This window comes from Vipera ursinii, assembly GCF_947247035.1.
Source record: "Vipera ursinii genome assembly, chromosome: Z".
Classification (NCBI taxonomy): domain Eukaryota; kingdom Metazoa; phylum Chordata; class Lepidosauria; order Squamata; family Viperidae; genus Vipera; species Vipera ursinii.
In genome coordinates this window covers 23,768,554-23,788,928 of record NC_139517.1, presented here as the reverse complement: position 1 = coordinate 23,788,928, position 20,375 = coordinate 23,768,554, and the positions used below count along the sequence as shown (strand labels likewise).

Here is a 20,375-nt window from a genome sequence, read left to right as displayed (position 1 = left end):
GATAGATATGGGAACAAGTCCTGAAAGAATGAGAAACATAGTTAAACGGGAAATAGGTAAATCTATATATAGGAAGATGAAATTTAGCTACATTGATGCCCTATACAAAGCAAAATGCTTATAAGCAGATAATTTTATTTTGATCTTAAATATTTTCTGTTTAAAGAAACAATGTAATAATTGAGGTCAGTACCCAAGACACCGAGTTCAAATTATAGATTTTTTTTAGCACCCATAGTATCACTGATTAGATAAAATGCACTAGTGAACAGTTATATGCATCAGCAATTTCTGCAAATTAGTTTGCACACATACTGTATCTTTTTTTGTTATTTTCAGATACATCTCAATCAATATTGAAAAAATACATGCAAACAAGTAAACATATAAAATTGAAACAAGAGTTTAGAATTTTTGCAAAATAGGGTGAAATAATTAGCTATTATCCCAATTAGATCATTTAATACCATATTTCTTTGTGTTTATATCATTTGTTTGAGGGAGACAGAAGCTAGCTCTATATCCATATCTCTACCTTTATCCTATCTCCTTTGTCTCTGTCATCTCATCTTTATATATCTTCATTTATTTCCTTTGACTTTATTTTAAAACACAGTGAGGTAACACTGTTATTTTAAAAAAGTCAGAAAAAAAGCACCTGCATTTCAGAGAATTCTTAAAAACCCCAACAGGATAAATTCTTTTATCTTTGTATGGTTTCTGACCATGATAAATATTGAAACAATTTCTGAAAGAAATAATGTGCAATATTATTAAAGGGAAAAGATGTAAATCTACATACAGGAAGATGAAATTTAGTTAAATTAATGCCCTAGTCAAAACAAGATGCTTATAAGCAGATCATTTTACTTTTATTTTAAATATTTTTATATTTAGAGATATGATTATTTGATCTCAAGACTGAACACATTTTTGAATTAAGCATTGTCTGAGGTATTTAATTTTTAAAAATGGCTCAATATGTTCTTATTCTCAAATCTATGCAAACCTTAATTAAAAATAAGTAAGCAAAAATTGGAACAATAGTATATAAAAATTACAAATTAAAATGAAATAAGAAATAGTCATCTTTCCTGTTTATTGATTTCACTAAAATAACAACCTGTATTTTAAACCATTCTTCTTCTTAAATATCACCTGTATTTTTTAAAAGAAAATCTTCAAAGGAAAATAATAACTTCCTTTCCAATGAAATTATATAATATATTTTTGAAGGCATAACAGCTAGTTTCTCTCTCTGTCTCTGTATGTGTGTGCATGTGTGTGTGTATGTATGTGTTTGTGTGTGAAAAATGTGCATATATAAACAATCATATTGCACACAGACATATATGTGAAGATTTTCTAAGTGTTGTGTGTGTGTGTGTGTGTGTGTGTGTGTATGTGTGCCTATCCACATCCCTGCACTTATCTATTCACAAACACAAATATATATTCTGACAAAGAGTTAAAGATTTTAAATGGGAGACTAGAATATTCTAGTCTCCCATTTAAAATCTTTAACTCTTTGTCATCAAAAAGAAAAATTGAATTTGTAGTGGATTGCAGTTGCGACTTGAGCCTGCTTAACGCTCCTAGGCTGGAGTTGCAAGGCAAAAGTGATTATAATAGTAGAACTGCAATATAGCAATTAAAACCAAGGTGTACTAGACTGGTCTGTCTGGAAAAAACTTACTCTGTGTGTGTGTGTATATATATGTAGGTCTTGGCATATTCGGGAAAAGACCCAAATACGCCAAGACCTACATACCTATACCCGTGAAAATCTCATTCACAATAGACTTACAAATGGGAGGTGACTTACTTTTGAGCCTTTGAAAATATTTTCTTTTTCATGGTGGACTACTTTAAGAGACCAGTGTTATAAATTTCACTTTGTGAAAGTTTTCCATATATTCTAATATTCCCCTAACAGCTTGCATAACAATTACATCTGCATGATCATGGGAAAACAAAACAAATATGAGTCTCTAGTGTTTTTGGCCTTAAAGAGAAGATTAACAAATAAAAAGAACCTGCCATATTGGATGTAAAAGATATTATTTTATTTATTTGTTTCTCAAATTTATATATTGCCATCTCATTCAGACTTGTGTATGCCCAACACTGCTGTCTGATGTCCAATTAGAGTTCTGCCATTGGCCACTTCACATTAACAATTCTTCTTACCTCAGTTAATCAATGGAGGACTGAAGCAGGGAAAGGCACATGAAAGATGATAGATAGATAGATAGATAGATAGATAGATAGATAGATAGATAGATAGATAGATAGATAGATAGATAGATAGATAGATAGATAGATGATAGTAAAATAAATGAGTTGTCTGAGACTGAGATCTAGATTATTTTAATTCATACTATAAGACAGCATTGGATATCAAGGTATGATAGAATCAAATTTCAACTAAACATTTGCATCCATTGGTAATAAATTATATCTTGGAAGCCTGCAGCCTCTGTACTGTTCTTGTCCTCTGGAATACCATTTCCCTGAGGTCCATTTGACCCAATCCTGCTGCTTTTTAGATAAGCTTCAAAAATATGGCCTTTTAATAGGCCATAAGTGAGGGGGATTTGTCACATTACTGCACTGAAATATTCTTTCTTGTTTTTTCTTTATATGCACATACGGTGTGTGTGTTTGTGTGTGCGTGTGTGTACCTTACATATAGTTTACACATACACTCTTTTGCAAGGCAAAAGAAATCATAATAATTGAACTGCAATATAGCAAGTTCAAAAAAAAAACCTAAGGTGCATCGATCAAACAGGTCTGACCGGAAAATACTTACATATACAAGGACATTCATACATTTAATTACACTTGTAGATAAAATGTCTGGCTCTAAAAAAAGGTTTGCTATGGAGCAGAGGATATAAGACTGATGAAATCTACTTGGTTGCCATCCTAAATATTTTAAATACCTATTGATATGATATGAAATTTAACTACATTCATTCTATTATTCAATATCAAATAATCAATTTTGCCTATTTGAAAGCTTTTTTCTAAAGTCAACTGGTAAAGAGGTAGGATGACAGAGGCTCATTTTTAAGTACTTATAGATACCAGCAGTAAAATGATCTCTTAAAGCCTGAAGACTGAATTCTGTTGTTAGAAAGGTGGCCTTAGATCCAATAAGTAAATATGAATAACCATGTTTTTGCATCTGTTTTCATTGATCTTACCTACAACCTTAGTGCAGCATTTGATAAACATTTAGGCACCTGGAAAACCTATGTTCAGAGATTTGCAATTAAGAAAATCAGCCTAGTTATGCATTAATATTTGTTCAAATAACTCCAACACTTCAGTAATACATTCCTTGCCTTAGCACTTAGGTCAGGGGTCTTCAAACCTAGCTCTTTTATGACTTTTGGACTTCAACTCCCAGAATTCCTCAGCCAGTGTGCCTGGCTGAGGAATTCTGGGAGTTGAAATCCACAAGTCATAAAAGGACCAAGTTTGAAGACCTGTGGTTAGATTTATATAATTATGAAGCTTCCAAAATCCAATAGCATGCAGAACTACCCACAAATACTTAAAACACTTAACATGTTCCATTTTATTCCCTGTAAATGGCTACATTTTTAAAGTCTTTTTTAAGCACAGACCAATACTATAGTTTTATGGTAATTAATCACCAAATAATTTCAGATAATAGTAATGTCCTCAGCATATAAGAGATCTGAAGTGGGTACAAATTAAATCAGTGAGATGATGTTAGGGAATTTAGGTAAAAGATAAATAACATGAAGCCCAAAGTACAACTTTGTCTGTTTCCTTTCTGATAGGTTAGCACCTGTAAGGTTACTTCTGATATAACTTTTCATACAAACACTAAATGAAGAAAAAATGAATGTCTATGCTAGTGTTTTCCTAATTTCCACCATTAGATTTCTCTGGAAATGAAACCAGATATCTCTGAATGGGATATTTTGCTTTATGAGTATATATTTCAACTTAATGGTATAAAACCAACACATAAACAAAGGTAGGAAAAGTAGTTTGAAAACCTGCTTGTTCATTATCTCATAGAATAGATTCCTTCTTTGTCCAATCCTGCAAATTTCAATCTAGAGGACATGCATACACCTTGCTAATTATGCATAAAGACTAATAGATCTATCAATTATTCAGATCTGCTCAGTTCACTTTCTTGATGATGAGGATAATGATGGCTTCATCCAGCATGAAATATAGCTTATTTTATCCATGTATGTGAAGAGAGAGGGGGAAAAAAAACAAGAGTTCACCCAGCAATATTTAGCTTAATTTTATTTTGTGTGTATGATTGGTTTATTATTGATATTGTGTATGTTTGTAAAACAATATAAGAAGTATCGTAAGATAATTCTAAATACTATATAATAATCGTAAAATGCAAAAATCATAACAAATTCATAGTATAGGTACAACAATAATATAAACATTTGGCAATTGATTTTATGGTTGATTAAAACCGCTACAAAATAAATGTAAAGAAAATGTTAAAGTACAATCAAGTAAAACTGATATCTCCCACAAAGACCAAACTAATATAATGATTGTTGAAAATAAGAAACAAAGTGTATAGGGAGAGATCAAAGCTATATATACCAAAGTTTTCAATATTTGACTTAAGATGTGAAAAACAGTCGGGATGATCTGTCAACAAATTACCGAAATAATCCAGAAGGATCTTAATTGAGATATGAACTAGCAGCTTGGACATATTTGATCAAAGATGTAATAATAATAATAATAATAATAATAATAATAATAATAATAATAATAATAATAATAATAATAATAATAATAATAATAATAATAATAATAATAATTTGATTTATATACCGCCCTTCTCCCGAAGGACTCAGGGTGATGTACAGGGCAATAAATATATTAAAATATATTAAAATACAATAATAATAATAATAAGTTGGAAGGGACCTTGGAGGTCATCTAGTCCAATCCCCTGCTAAGGCAGGAAACCCTATACCATTTCAGACAAATGGCTGTCCAGTCTCTTCTTAAAAACTTCCAGTGTTGGAGCATTCACCACCTCTGGAGGCATGTGAAGAAGGTAGAAAGTTCAAAGATTTAAAGTAAGATTCTTATTAATGTTCTCATTTTGAACCATCATAATTATCCTCTGTAGAACTTTAAAGATATAAACTTTTTTGATGTTTTCTTCATGGCATCCTTCATCTCCTTATTTCTCAGGCTGTAAATGAGAGGATTTGCAACAGGGGGCAGGACTGTATATAACAGAGAAAAAAATTTGCTAACCTCACTAAGTGCTTCAGATTTTGGTAACAAATATACAATCATGATGGCTCCATAAAACATAGAAACCACTATCAGATGAGATGAGCAAGTGGAAAAGGCTTTTTTCCTCCCAATAGTGGAAGGAATTTTCAAGATGGCAATTATGATGTATATATAGGAAGTCACAGTGAGGACAAAAGGAGGTAGAGTAAATACAAAGGTAAAGATAAAACTTGTAAGTTCTACCAGGCTGGTGTCACTACAGGAAAGTTTTATTAGTGGAAGAGTGTCACAAAAGTAATGATCAATTGCATTTTGACCACAGAATGTAAGTTGTAGCATTAAACTTAAAAGGATCAAAGCAGCTATAAGGCCATTTATCCATGAAGAAGCTGCTAGCTGGATACAAATTCGAGCATTCATACTTGTTGCATAATGCAATGGTTTGCATATTGCTAAATATCGATCATATGACATTACAGACAGGAGATAACATTCAGTAGCCACTAGCAAGCCAAAGCAAAAAAACTGAAAAAAACAACCATTGAATGAAATGGTATTTTCATCAGTCAATAAGCCGATCATCATCTTGGGTACAATATTTGAGATATAGCAAGTTTCCAAGCATGACAAATTTCCTAGGAAGAAGTACATGGGTGTATGAAGATGTTGATCAACTGCAATTAAAATTACAACGAGGATATTTCCAGCCATTGCTATAATATAAAACACTAGAAAAGTAAAGAAAAGAGTAGACTGCCATTGACCAAATTTTCCAAACCCCAAAATTATAAATTCTGTGATATTCATCTAATTTCTTCAGGTCATTTATTGCATAATTCAAAAATTGCATATAATTTGAAAAAAAAACCCAAAACAGATCTTCTACTGAATCCTGGGGAAAAAAGAGAAATAGGATGTTATAAAACAATAACTAATACATTCTATCAGAAAAGAGGACTGGCAATTCTTTTTTCCCCTCATTGTCACCTCTGCAAGAATGATTTTATATTAAAGTGAATATTGTTTTTTGCAATGCAAACACTCTTCTACTTTGATTAACCTTTTTGTCAAGAAAGCCATTTTTTTAAAAAAATATTATTACATTCTTTTCATTGAACATTGTCAGAAAAAATCTTATGAAATACAAAGAGGCTTACCTCTGTGATATAACAATAAGTGCATCTTTGTGAGTCTGAATGACTGTTGCAGTATTTCATTATTTACGTCCTCACTTTTTCTACATTTGTCTTTCTGGTGTCAGGGAGCTTACAGAATCATAACTTGTTCTGCCTCTATCTCTCTCAAGAGAACATTAATTATCCCAAGGAGAAATGTTAATCTGGTGCCTATTGCTTCAGTTCATTGAATTAATACTGCTGTTCTTCCTGAAAACTTTCCTCTAGCTTTCATAATAAAGTATGTGAAGAAAACTTTGTGTCTCCCCATTTAGTATTAGGCCATAAATCTTGTTTTCATAACTTTTTATATACAAAGATATATTTCTTTTTTGAAAAAAAAATCTATCTGCTATTAGCATTGTGATCCAAGAAGCATCAACTTTCTACTTTCCCAATTTTTACTTTGGGCAAAAATATACAAACATTCACACAATAAAAAAAAATATTAGGGGGAAAAACTAAAGCAAATTTGATAGGAAACATTCTACATTCATTGTCTAGCATCCAGTGACACTATATCTATGTAAATCAGAACTATCAGGGACCATAAAATCAATGGTATTCAGTACAGAATCAGCACTGCTGATACTTAATCATTGGCAGAACTGAGAAGGACAGTGCACCTATCCTTGTGTGCCTTGATCAACCATGATACCCTTCTGGATCAGGGGCTTTTTTGGGAATGGGGGACACTGCAGTACAGTGAGTCGTCTCCTCCCTCAACAGGTAATCCCAATGAGAAGGGGAAAGATCATGCCTACTGCCCCTCTTTTGGGTGCTTCAAGGATTGATTCTTCTCAACAGGGCTACTCTTCAGACATGTGCAATACTACTACTAATAATAATTTTAAAAGAAAGCCATTCTTTTTCTTGTGAAACTGAATGCTGTAATTGATGTTAACATAACTGCATGTGATCAGACCGGCTAAATAACTTGATCCAATTAATTAGTGTTGCAAACAATCAAACAAACACATTTATTTATTTATTTATTTATTTATTTATTTATTTATTTATTTATTTATTTATTTATTTATTTATTATTCTCTTTGACGTTCCATTGTCCATTCATAAATTTTGTTCAGGTCCATAATGTCCTATTCCTATTTTCCTCACAACAATCATCATGTAGGTACTTTTATTTTTGAATAAATGTATGGGGGAAAAACATGTAAAAGCATCACTCAGAAGCTCCTTCATCAATCACCCACTTACTTTTAAAAACCTTCTTCATGTGAACAAGACATACATATACTAAAGAGCCTTGCAACATTGCAATGCAAACAATGTGATACATATACTTACTGTACATATCACATTGAGATGAAGAGTAAAAGACTCAATTTTGCATTGTGACATCATGATATGGCTTAACCCATTTTTCTATCATAATTTCTATCAAATACCTATGATCATAGTAGTATTAACAATAGTAATTGCATATACTTTGTGAATACAAGGCTAAATTAAATATTTAATCATTAATATCACAATAATAATAATATAATGATCCATGTAAGATATTTTCTCTCCATGTGTGTTTTTATGTCTATATAAATAAAAAACACTTTATAATATTAGCAGTATGAAGCAATAGTAAATTATGACTTTTATGGCTTAATAAAGTCTTCCAAAAAGAAACTTTTAAAGGGTATCTTCAAAAAATCAAAAGATTAACGTAACCCAAAGATTCAGATCATCATGAACTGATTCTAGATTATAAAAATAAGATGAGAATCATATCTAAAATATGATTGGCAGGGGGGCAGAGGTCGACCTTGAGGCCTCTCGCTTGTGGAGTCCCTCAGGGGTCGGTCCTCTCGCCCCTTCTGTTCAACATCTACATGAAACCGCTGGGTGAGATCATTCGTGGTTTTGGAGTTGGGTATCATCAGTATGCTGATGATACCCAACTTTTCATTTCGACCCCAAACCACCCCAGTGATGCCCTCGACGTGATGTCCCGGTGCCTGGAGGCGGTCCGGGTCTGGATGGGGAGGAACAGGCTTCGTCTCAACCCCGACAAGACGGAGTGGCTGTGCGTACCGGCATCCCGGGATATTCAGGATATCCCACCCCTCGTTATGGGGGGTGAGTCATTACCTCCTATAGATAGGGCTCGCAACTTGGGAGTCCTCCTAGATTCACAGCTCTTTTTAGAAGACCATATTGTAGCTGTAACTAGGGGGGCGTTCGCCCAGGTTCGCCTGGTGCGCCAGTTGCGGCCCTATCTAGACCGGGATGCCTTGCGCACGGTCACTCATGCGCTCGTGACCTCTCATCTTGATTACTGCAACGCTCTCTACATGGGGCTACCCTTGAAGACCACTCGGAGGCTCCAGCTGGCACAGAATGCAGCCGCGAGAGTTGTGTCGGGGGTTTCCCGATACTCCCGTGTTACACCTTTGCTCCGCGAGCTGCATTCGTTGCCAGTTGTCTTCCGGGTGAGGTTCAAGGTGTTGGTAATGACTTACAAAGCCCTCCATGGCATGGGTCCAGAATACCTTGGGGAGCACCTGCAGCCGGCGTCAACTTCCCTCCGCCCAGTACGCTCCCACAGAGAGGGCCTCCTCAGGGTGCCGCCGGTCAAAGAATGCCGACTGGTGGCCCCCAGGGGGAGAGCGTTCTCTGTGGGTGCACCAGACTTATGGAACCATCTTCCGGTAGAGCTCCGGATGGCGCCCGACCTCCGCTCCTTCCGGCGCGACCTTAAAACCCATCTCTTTAAGGAAGCGGGCCTGGCCTGAGGGGATGGGGTGGGTTTGTTATTATGACTTTAATTTTAAATTTGTACTATGGGCATTGTTTAATCATGTTTTAATAATTTTAACTTTTGTATCTGTCTTTTACGTATTGCCCTGTTAACCGCCCTGAGTCTCTTGAGAGAAGGGCGGTATATAAATTAAATAAATAAATAAATAAAATGTGAAGTTATCATTTTAATATAAATAAAATGTAATTGCCCTTGTCAGGAGGATTGAACAAGTAGATAAAAGCATGAATTTTAATCAAATAATTCAAATAATTAGTTGCTCCTGTTGGTTAGCATCATCAAGTAAACTGGATAGATCTACCAAACCTTTGACAACAGACATACTGATTGACAAGAAGAAGTAAGGGTATATTGGGAAAGACCATCAGTCACAGAAATCACCTGTGAGTGATTCAGGACTTGACCAAATAGATTAGGGGTCCCCAACCCCCAGTCCATGGACCAGTACTGGGCTGCAGCATGCCAGCAACCAGTCCATGCAAACAAGCACAGCCCCATCCATGAGATGCAGGCAGCACACAAAACCACACACCCTCTGGTCCATGGAAAAAAACATATTTCTGCAGAACCGGTCTCTGATGTCCAAAAGGTTGGGGCCTCTGCAATAGATGGAGAACAATCAAAAAAATCTGCCCACAAACTGATATAGTAATTCAGGTAAAACACCAGTAAGGCATGACCTAGGTTTTTAGTTATTTCTAAAGAAAAAAACATTAATAAGTTCAGAAGATAAAAATTACAGGTTTATCATTTTAGTAATGATTTAGATAAGAACTCCTAAATGTCTGCAAAGTTCCATAAATAATCCTTAGAAGGCAATTATTATGACAACTGAGTACCTCCTCCTCCTCCTCCTCCTCCTCCTCCTCCTCCTCCTCCTCCTCCTCCTCCTCCTCCTCCTCCTCCTCCTCCTCCTCCTCCTTCTTCTTCTTCTTCTTCTTCTTCTTCTTCTTCTTCTTCTTCTTCTTCTTCTTCTTCTTCTTCTTCTTCTTCTTCTCTCTCTCCCTTCCTCTCTCCATCACTTCTAAACCAACTGCAGCTCCTTCAGGCACATATACCAAAGGTTCTGGTAACAAGTAAGCAGTGGTGGGATTCAGCCAGTTTGCACCACTTTGGCAGAACCAGTAGCTATTTTCTTGTTGCCCAGGCCCAGAATGCACTTCCAGAAGTGGCATCCATATAGTGAACCCATTGTTCACATATTTGAATCCCACCACTGAGTGTAAAGCAATGCTTTGGTAAAGCAGTCAAATTAGGAACTTCTGGAATATAAAGCTATTATTCATCACAGGTGTTACAATTTAGATCTGTAGTATCTGAAGAAAATTCAACTTAATGTAGATTCCATCCTATATAGTTAGATCATTCTCAGAGGCTCTGCCTTGAGTATCCTCCTACATTAACATGGAATGAATATATACCTGATAAAGGACTTGGACATTTTGGAACTAAGAAAAGATCTTCATATACAAGTAGGCCTGCTGGAGTTCAAAAACATATTTTTAACGTAAAAATCAATCTATTTTTTAAAAAAAATATTGAAATACTATCAAACTATTTCATAATTTTATGCCCTAAATGGAGAAGTTGGTTTGTGTAGTATCAGTCTACCAATATTATTTCTTAAGGCCTCTTTGACTTCCTTATTTCTTAGACTATATATAAATGGGTTTGCTAGTGGAGGCAACATTATGTATAAAAAAGAAGAAAATTTTGGCACATCGGCTTTTTCCGTTCGTGGCAGCATGTAAGCAATCATAAGAGATCCATAGAAAATAGAAACCACAACCAGATGAGAAGAACAGGTGGAAAAGGCTTTCTGCCTTCCAGTGACAGAGAGGATTTTAAAGACAGCATCTATAATATAAATATAGGATAAGAGTGTTAAGAGAAAAGGAGGAAGTGTGAAGATGGCAGCTACAACATAACTCATAATTTCCAATACCCAGGTTGCACTGCAGGAAATGCTTAGAAGGGCAAAATAGTCACAGAAATAATGGTTTATTTCATTAGATCTGCAAAATGTTAATTGACATAACATTAAAATGAGCAATATTGAAAATACAGCAAACCCATTGATCCAAGATGAAGCTGTTAAATAAATACAAGTCTGAGAATTCATGGTTGTCAAATAATGCAGTGGTTTACAAATTGCTAGATATCTGTCGTAAGACATCACACACAGTAAACAGCATTCTGTAGCTACTAAAGAACTACAGAGGTACCACTGCACAAAACAGTTGCTGAAAGAAATGGTTCCATCTCCAGTTAGAAGAGCTGAAAGCATCCTTGGGAATATATTGGAACTATAACAAATTTCAAGGAAAGAAAGGCTTCCTAAGAAGAAATACATTGGCACTTTAAGATGTTCATCGAAGATGACTAGCATAACAATGAGAAAGTTTCCAGTCATGATTACAATGTAAATTACTAGAAAACTCAGAAAAAGAAATCCTCGAAATTCACAAAATTCATTAAATCCAAGCAGAATGAATTCATCTATCTTTGTCTGATTCCCTGGCATCATGGCAACTAGGAAAACCATGTCCTATTGAAAAAAGAAAAGAAACAAAATGTACAAACTCAACATATTGTCATAGTCAAATTCAAGCTATCTTTTTTCTTAGTGATATTTTGACCAACAAGTCAATGTGTTTAATGTCTTATCTATCATCTGATTGACCCATTTTATTTTATTTTCTATACTTGATGGAGAATCTATAACAATAGGATTGACAGAGATAGCTGGAAGATGTTATGTCTCTGTATTTCATTTGTTTATCCTCACAATATATTTATGTACATGTATAATGTATATTTTGCCTTTCCTGACAATTGTATTTATATGGGTTGACTAGTTGTCCATGATGCAAAACATGGAACTAATCAAAGCTCTTTTTTGTCATATTATTTTAAAGGATAGAATGTAAATCTGTAAATTAATCTAATGCAAATAAAAATAGTTTAGTATCCTTTCAACTAGTACTTTTCTGAACCCAATTAATATTTATTTTTGTACTGTATTTTAAAAAGAAACATACAAGTGTATCATAATGATACATTATTCTAACAACATAAAAAACTTTTTGGATGAAAATTCTTGTTAAACTCTGCTTAAAACATTTTTGCTTTCTCTGGAACTATCTTATGTTGAATAATATTTACACATATAATCAGACATTCACATCTGAGTACACAAATAAATTAAACAGAAGAAAATATTTATTTTTGACTGTCAAAAAACATTAAAAACTACGCTGCAGTCCTTTCTGGAATGCTTCCCATGCCTCCTTTGCATTTTCAAACTGACATATCTTTCTCATGAATGTTGTCTAATCTTCATCTTGTCTTCCAAGGCCATTCCCACAAACCATTAGGGCACCTATGCAGCTATTTTTATTTAAATATTTATGGTGCCAAGTTAATCTTAAAATGAAATTAGTAAAACCATATTTGTGATTGTTGCTGAAATAACTGAAGGTAGCTATCTATACATCTGGAGACATATTCTACAGAACGTTCTTGTTTGAAAGATCAGTTCTTTAATTTGTATACCGCCCTGAGTCCTTCGGGAGAAGGGCGGTATACAAATATAATAAAAGTAAAAAAAGTAAAGTAAAAAGTAATTATTTCCAAATAGCAAACAAAGTTTATATAGTGATAGTTACCATTCTGTTGCTGCTTGATATTCTCTGTTGAAGTATTTCATGGTGAAAAACTCCTTCCTCTTACCTTGTTCAGAATAAATATACACTACTTTAATATATAAAAATATGTATCAATCTGCTTTTTGGTTTCTTTAATTTGTTTGTTTTTTATTTCTTCTGGGCTTTTTTATTTTTTTGATGCAGAAGAATGTACTATCTATAAGAAATGTTGTTTATTTGGATACGATAAATGTTGTTTATTTAGATACGATAAAATTTAACTTAAAAAGATAAAATAGTGATACTTACTATTACTATCCAAGTATGTTGGCTTTAATTAAGGAGAAGATAGATATGTAGCCAACAGAAGTGTATTTTGAAAAGAAACTAGTATGAACTGGATGGGTGTTGCGATGAGCGACCGGTCAGGGTTCTGGCCTCAACTCTTAGAGCCCCGTAACAGGGGTGAGAATTTAGAGGGACCCTCGCAAGGGTGAACACCTTGAATATGGAAGGATCTTGCCCTTAGTCACCGACCCAGTGTGCCGGAAGTTCCGACGGTCACACTTGGGAACTGCGATGATTAGGCAGAGTTAGAGACAGAGTAAGACAAACTGAGGCACCAATACAAGTTTGCTCAAGGTGAGGGAGCATGGAGTGCTCGGGGTGGATGGTGTGCCCCTCCTCAACAGCTCTGGCGACCCTCTTTTTTATTAGGTTGTTTCATTTGGGAGGGGGGAAAAAACACTCATGGAAGGTCAAAGAGAAAACATAACTCATTGTACACATCTGCTAATGAAGAGAGCAAAAGTCATCACAGGAAACAATAAAGCATAGCTTATCATATTACAAAGAATACAAGGGTTGTCATAACTTGAAAGTCATGACTTGAAACATAACTTGAAACATAACTTGAAACATAACTTGAAACATAGACAATTATAAAAGACAAGTCTTTGTTATAAATGAAGCAAGGAGCAAAGGTTTATCACAGGAATGCAGACTTAAATGGGGGAAGGCAGAGGCCCCATCTTGAAGCAAGGACAACTTCAGGAGACAGGAAAACTATATACTGGGCAATTTAAATGAAACAAGTCTTTGTTGTATACACATGTGAATCAGAGACAGGAATGTGGTTGTAAATAAGAAAAGAGTTTTATCACCAGAGGCAGAGATGGAATGTAGGAATGTGGCCTTACAATTGCAGATCAGGTAGAAGTGCTAAACTGAATGCAGGAATGTGACTTAACGATTGCTAATTGGGGAAAAGGCAGAAGTGTTGAACTTTTTCAAAGAAGGTCTTTTGCAGGCAGAGGAAAGCAGATTTTACACTGGCAGAAATATTATCACTAGAGACAGGAAGGGAGAATTTTGTGATTTTTTAATATAGGAATCAAAAAAGGTCTTTTGGGAGTCTGGGATTTACAACTCCTCTTTTTCTGTTTTTTAAAGCCAATTACTGAGAAGGCCCCTCAAAATCCAAAACTTTCTCTTCTAGGATACTTACGCTGGAAAAAGAGAAATCCTCCGATACCTCCTGAGCCTGCGTCAATGTTCCTTTCAAAGAGTGTTGGTGTGAGGGTGCGTCAGTCTCTGGGTCAGAAGTGAATTCTAAAAGAGTATGTTTGTATTCACTGTCAACAGTGTGTTTCATCAACAGGATGTCATCGCTAATGCTGCTCAGCCTTCGTTGTAGAAAATCTAAAAGTTTACCCATAACACATGGGCCAATTGCACATGCAAGTAATAATAAAATTAAAGGACCAGCTATAGCTGAGAAAAGGGTGGTCAGCCAGGGAGAAAAGTTAAACATTCCTTGATACCAAGTATGATGCTGGGAGCGTTCCCTTTCTCTGTCTTTCAATCGTTTGTCTAATTCTGCCATGGAGTCAAGCACAGTCAAAGAAATACTGTTAGTAATACTTCTGATAAAAATAGGCAAGACACAAGGTAAAATAATACATCCTAATACAATCATACTAATAAAAGCTACAATAGCTTGTAAACCAGGTACTTTGGGAAACCAGGAGCCAAGTAATTCCTGAAAGTTGAAACCATTTCAAGTTTGGACAGGAACATGAGCTACAGAGTTCACATAGATGATGATGGTAGACTCGTTGTTAACAACAGGTTGTTCCTTCTGGGTCCATGCGATGGGCAAAAACAGTGTGAAAAGAGTCATTTTTGACTGGAACCAATGTCAAAGGTGTGAGAGGCGGCAAGACTTTGACGTCTGGGGTTAGCTTTCAGATGGAATTGTGTTTTAGTGGCATCAGTCAGTGGTGTAAGAACAAAGTTGAAAAAAGTCACAAACCATGCTGTCATCTTTAATGGGTTCTGCAGTTGTGTTTGTGGAGGCATGATATGGGTGAACATGGCGACCAGGGATCCACAGCACTTTGTCTGGCAGTTGAGCAGCTACGTAGCCTCTTCCCCAAGTGAGAAGGTCTGCAGGGCCTTTCCAAGTTAGGTCTGGAAGTTGGCGATACCACGCTTTTTGGGTTTAGGCTGATCTGCAACTGGAGATAAAAAATGCTGCTCTGCAGCTGTGGTTAATGGATAGCCAGTCAAGTTGGAAAAGTTCAGAGTATAGAGGCAAAGATTAAGAATTTCTTGCATTGCTGGGAGGTTGGGGTTTCGTTTTCCCCTGTTCTGATTTGTATAGTGATGTAAAGCATGTTTCAAGGTTTGGTTAACCCTTTCCACCAAGGCTTGGCCTTGGCTATAATATGGAATTCCGAATTTGTGTGTTATTTGCCAATGATGACAAAATTCTGCCATGGCTTGACTGCTATAAGCAGGGCCATTATCTGGTTTGAGTTCTTTTTGGACATCCCAGCACTGCAAAGGTCCGAATACAACGATTAATGACATGTTTAGTGGCTTCTCCCCTTAGGGGGGTGGCCATGATGAGCCAAACTGCTTTTGCAAAGCTTTGGAATTTTGATGAAAATATGAATGACTTTCCCAGGGGGTGAGGGGTTGCAAAGAACAGGCTGAAGGTCCGGAGGCAGCCTGATCTGCAACATTGTTTCCCTCTTGCAAAAAACCTAGAAAAGGCTGATGACTACGAATGTGAGCAATAAAAATAGGATGTTGGCGTTCAAAAAGCAAAAATCTGGTTGAATGGAGGGGGATAAATAAGATCCATAAATCACTTGAAGTGTGTGATAAACATAAAAGCTATCCACAATAAGATTCAAAGGTTGAAAGGAAAAAAGTTGACAAGCCAAAATTGAAGCAGCCAGTTCAGCTTTTTGAGCTGACCGCTGGGGTGTTGTTTGCTTGGTTAGTGCGAACAATTTGCATTGCAAACGATAATCGGGTGGTGGGTGGCAAGAAACCTTGCCATGCCAATCAGCTAAGGAAAATTGCAATTCACTTGAGGTTTGAAAAAATGATTCCCAAATTTGCAAAGACATAGGCACAAAAAGAGTTCTCTGGTTAAAACAGAAACTTTGGGCGTGTGGGATAAATGAATCCACTCAAAATTTTCAATTGGTTAGCACGTTGAACAATAGCAGCAGTAAATAGTCCAGGCGTGTTTAAAATAATAGCAGCAAAAGGAACATCCAACTCCCATCATGCAACATCCACCTTTCACTTTCTACTACTTCCCATGTTTCTCCCTATCCATATTTCTACAGTACATTCTTGTTCCTTCAGCATTCTAAGGCTTGTGTTAAGGCATACAATTCATGTATGCAATTCACAAATCTGTGCAAACCAACTTAAAAACCACTTTTCTGTTTCTCCCTTCTATTATCTATTCATTCACTGCCCTTCTGCCATTCTGGCCTAACTTCTGACTTTTCTGCTTCCAGCTTCTATCAACTTTTGCATGAGCCAACTGTTTCTCTTAGCTATTAATCAATCCTCTACATTTCTCTTCTCCAAAAGTATTGAAAATTACATAATCATATTTGGAGTCAGTGTATATGTTCCTCCTTTCCTGTATTAACAATCTCAGAGCCTGTTGTAAGGTATAAAATCCACAGGCTAGTGCTGATTAAGGGAGGGAAATTCTCCCAGATATCACCTTCTATCAATGTGTCCTGCACACAGACACAAAAACATCAAAAACAAAAAAACAAAAACAAAAAACAACTCCACAAAAAGATCAGAGTAATTTCTTTTGGGTGATGTTTAACTAAAACTCAAAAAATTCCAAAAACTTCTCCAACAAAGAATCTCTCCTCTTTCGAGTAAAAAAAAATTGCAAGCTGAAACTGCAAGAGTGGGCATCAAGTTTCACATCCACCCCCCTTTCTCAGACTGGAATTCCACGCAGAGAAAAAAAATGGTTAAAAGGACCAGCCACCCCCCCTTCTGGCTGTCTCTCCCTTTCTCACTCTTAAAGTAACACAGCAGGGTTGGGGGGGGGTAAAAGAAACTTTACAAAAATCTCACCACCAAAAAAAATAAATAAAAATAGTTTGCTCTCCTATACATGCATTTACTCTCACACATCATCCATGGCTTTTACAACAATAAAATCTGCAGTTTACTGTTCCTTTCACACACACTCACATTTACATATCAGCAAATTAACTCATTCACTTCCATTCTGACTGCTTGCATAAACAATTTCACATACAAAAATTTCATGTCATACTTTCTCCAGACAAACCATACATTATTAAATAAGGCCTTTTTGTTTGGTGTTATCAGAGAGGATTTTGACCCTCTTCCAAGTCTTGGAAATAACACAGAACAACACAGACAGACATATATACACAGATACTATTAAGACAACATTTATTTAAAACAGAACAAAACACACATAAAACATCATTTATTTAAAACAGAATAAAACACACATATCAATTTGGGGTTTTAGGCCAAAACAATAATCCAGAGAGCTAGCTAGATCTCAGGCAGGTCCAGGCAGTTGAAATCAACAGGCGCGCCCCTGGACTTTACTGAGAACAGCTCGCCCCAAGAGGCTCTTTCAAGCCCCACATAAGCCAATTTTAACAGGAGTTCATTTCGGGCATATTCATTGTCTATTTGCCTTGTTATTTCTTCCTGCAGTCTATCCACAAAGTCTGAATAAGCCTGATTGGGACCTTGATAAACCTTTGCAAAACCTTCCTGTATCAAATTAAAAGCCTCCCTTGGGCTTTGAGCCTGTTGATCATTAGTAATGAATTGTCCCGTGCCAAATAATTGATCCCTATTTACTCCTTGAGGTAATACAGCAAGAATTTTTTCTCTATTTCTTTTTTATTTATATTCAGATTCCCAAACAAGATATTGTGATAGAGTCAAAATCATGTTAGCTTACCTATACTTTTTTTAAAAAATCCTTGCACATAGTTGATGAAGTCATGATGCAAGGGTGGATTGGTTAACCTCCGGCTGCTGGTGGCGGCAAAAAATTAACAAGATAACAAGATGACAAATCTTCCTCATAAGGAGGGGGAGGCGGAGAAACTGAAAAGGCTTAATGAAAAAGAGAATCATTAAGAGGAAAAGAAATGTCCCGAAGGCATGAGCTACAAGCATAAAGTGAACAAAAGGTGCCTCTTGAGTGAGGAGAGAGATTTGGAGAAGGAGGAGGAGGGAAGGGGGGAGGGGGGGGTTTAGAAATAGCAACAAGCTCAGAGGCTTTTTCCTCTTTGCCGAGAGCAGAAAGAGAGACAGGCACAGCAGGGCAAAAATAAAAGGCAGAAGGAAGATTCTCCGGAGGCAGAGCAGAGGGGGGGGACATGCACAGCAATAGGAGGAAGTTTCTCTGATTTTTCATAGGGTGGGGGTGGCACGGATGAAGGCAGAAGATCAGAAGAGTGATCAAGAGGTTTAGAGATAGAAGATGTTAGATGTAAAGGAGATGGCAAGAGTTTTAATGCTGCCATCACTGCTTGCCATGCAGACAAAATATCAGCAGGCGCCCTGGGATGATTGTGAAGATATTTACGTAGCTTTTCCCAGGTTATAACAGACAAAGTGCCTGATTCTGGATAAGCCAGACAATTTTTGTTAATATATTGTAAAAGTTTTGTTAAAAGTCTCTTTTCTACAAGATGGATCATGGTGCCATTGTGTTTTTGAACAAAATTAGCCTTCTGCATTATATTAAAAAGTTCGTCCCTATGACCTGACAAAACTTTGAAAGGTGATGAGCCCGTTACTCACGAGTAAAGCCTTCTCCGAGGTGCATGAGAACAGGAATGCAGGTAGCACACCCCTAGACAGGAGTCGTACTATGGAGTTGAAGCTGAGCGATCCAACGGACGAGCCCCCAGTTGTTGCGATGAGCGACCGGTCAGGGTTCTGGCCTCAACTCTTAGAGCCCCGTAACAGGGGTGAGAATTTAGAGGGACCCTCGCAAGGGTGAACACCTTGAATATGGAAGGATCTTGCCCTTAGTCACCGACCCAGTGTGCCGGAAGTTCCGACGGTCACACTTGGGAACTGCGATGATTAGGCAGAGTTAGAGACAGAGTAAGACAAACTGAGGCACCAATACAAGTTTGCTCAAGGTGAGGGAGCATGGAGTGCTCGGGGTGGATGGTGTGCCCCTCCTCAACAGCTCTGGCGACCCTCTTTTTTATTAGGTTGTTTCATTTGGGAGGGGGGAAAAAACACTCATGGAAGGTCAAAGAGAAAACATAACTCATTGTACACATCTGCTAATGAAGAGAGCAAAAGTCATCACAGGAAACAATAAAGCATAGCTTATCATATTACAAAGAATACAAGGGTTGTCATAACTTGAAAGTCATGACTTGAAACATAACTTGAAACATAACTTGAAACATAACTTGAAACATAGACAATTATAAAAGACAAGTCTTTGTTATAAATGAAGCAAGGAGCAAAGGTTTATCACAGGAATGCAGACTTAAATGGGGGAAGGCAGAGGCCCCATCTTGAAGCAAGGACAACTTCAGGAGACAGGAAAACTATATACTGGGCAATTTAAATGAAACAAGTCTTTGTTGTATACACATGTGAATCAGAGACAGGAATGTGGTTGTAAATAAGAAAAGAGTTTTATCACCAGAGGCAGAGATGGAATGTAGGAATGTGGCCTTACAATTGCAGATCAGGTAGAAGTGCTAAACTGAATGCAGGAATGTGACTTAACGATTGCTAATTGGGGAAAAGGCAGAAGTGTTGAACTTTTTCAAAGAAGGTCTTTTGCAGGCAGAGGAAAGCAGATTTTACACTGGCAGAAATATTATCACTAGAGACAGGAAGGGAGAATTTTGTGATTTTTTAATATAGGAATCAAAAAAGGTCTTTTGGGAGTCTGGGATTTACAGATGGGGAGCAAAACATAGATTAATATGTAAGGTGAAATATTACATCATTGTGCATTTCTCAAAGCCCTTATGGGAAAAACCTCAAGCACTTTGCATATCTAAGGCCTTTGTATCCTTGGAAAAATTAATTGGCATTAATTGGCAGAGTGACCCAAAAATAGTTTTTTTTTTTCTGCAAAGCTTATGAAGCCAACAATTCATAAGTGTGAGTCATAAAGAGACAGATGAA

The 20,375-nt window shown here is 36.4% G+C and overlaps 1 protein-coding gene across 1 annotated transcript in view; it reads right to left on the bottom strand.

Moving 5' to 3' along the window:
- Positions 1–5,151: 5,151 nt before the first annotated feature.
- Positions 5,152–20,375, bottom strand: part of LOC310649208 (olfactory receptor 2AP1-like) — a gene marked incomplete at its 3' end in the record, with an annotated part of 49,915 nt that continues 34,691 nt past the window's right edge. Inside the window, exon 2 of the mRNA XM_083377514.1 lies at positions 5,152–5,780. Coding sequence (XP_083233640.1) covers positions 5,152–5,780 — 629 coding nt within the window. The remainder of the gene's footprint in view (positions 5,781–20,375) is intronic.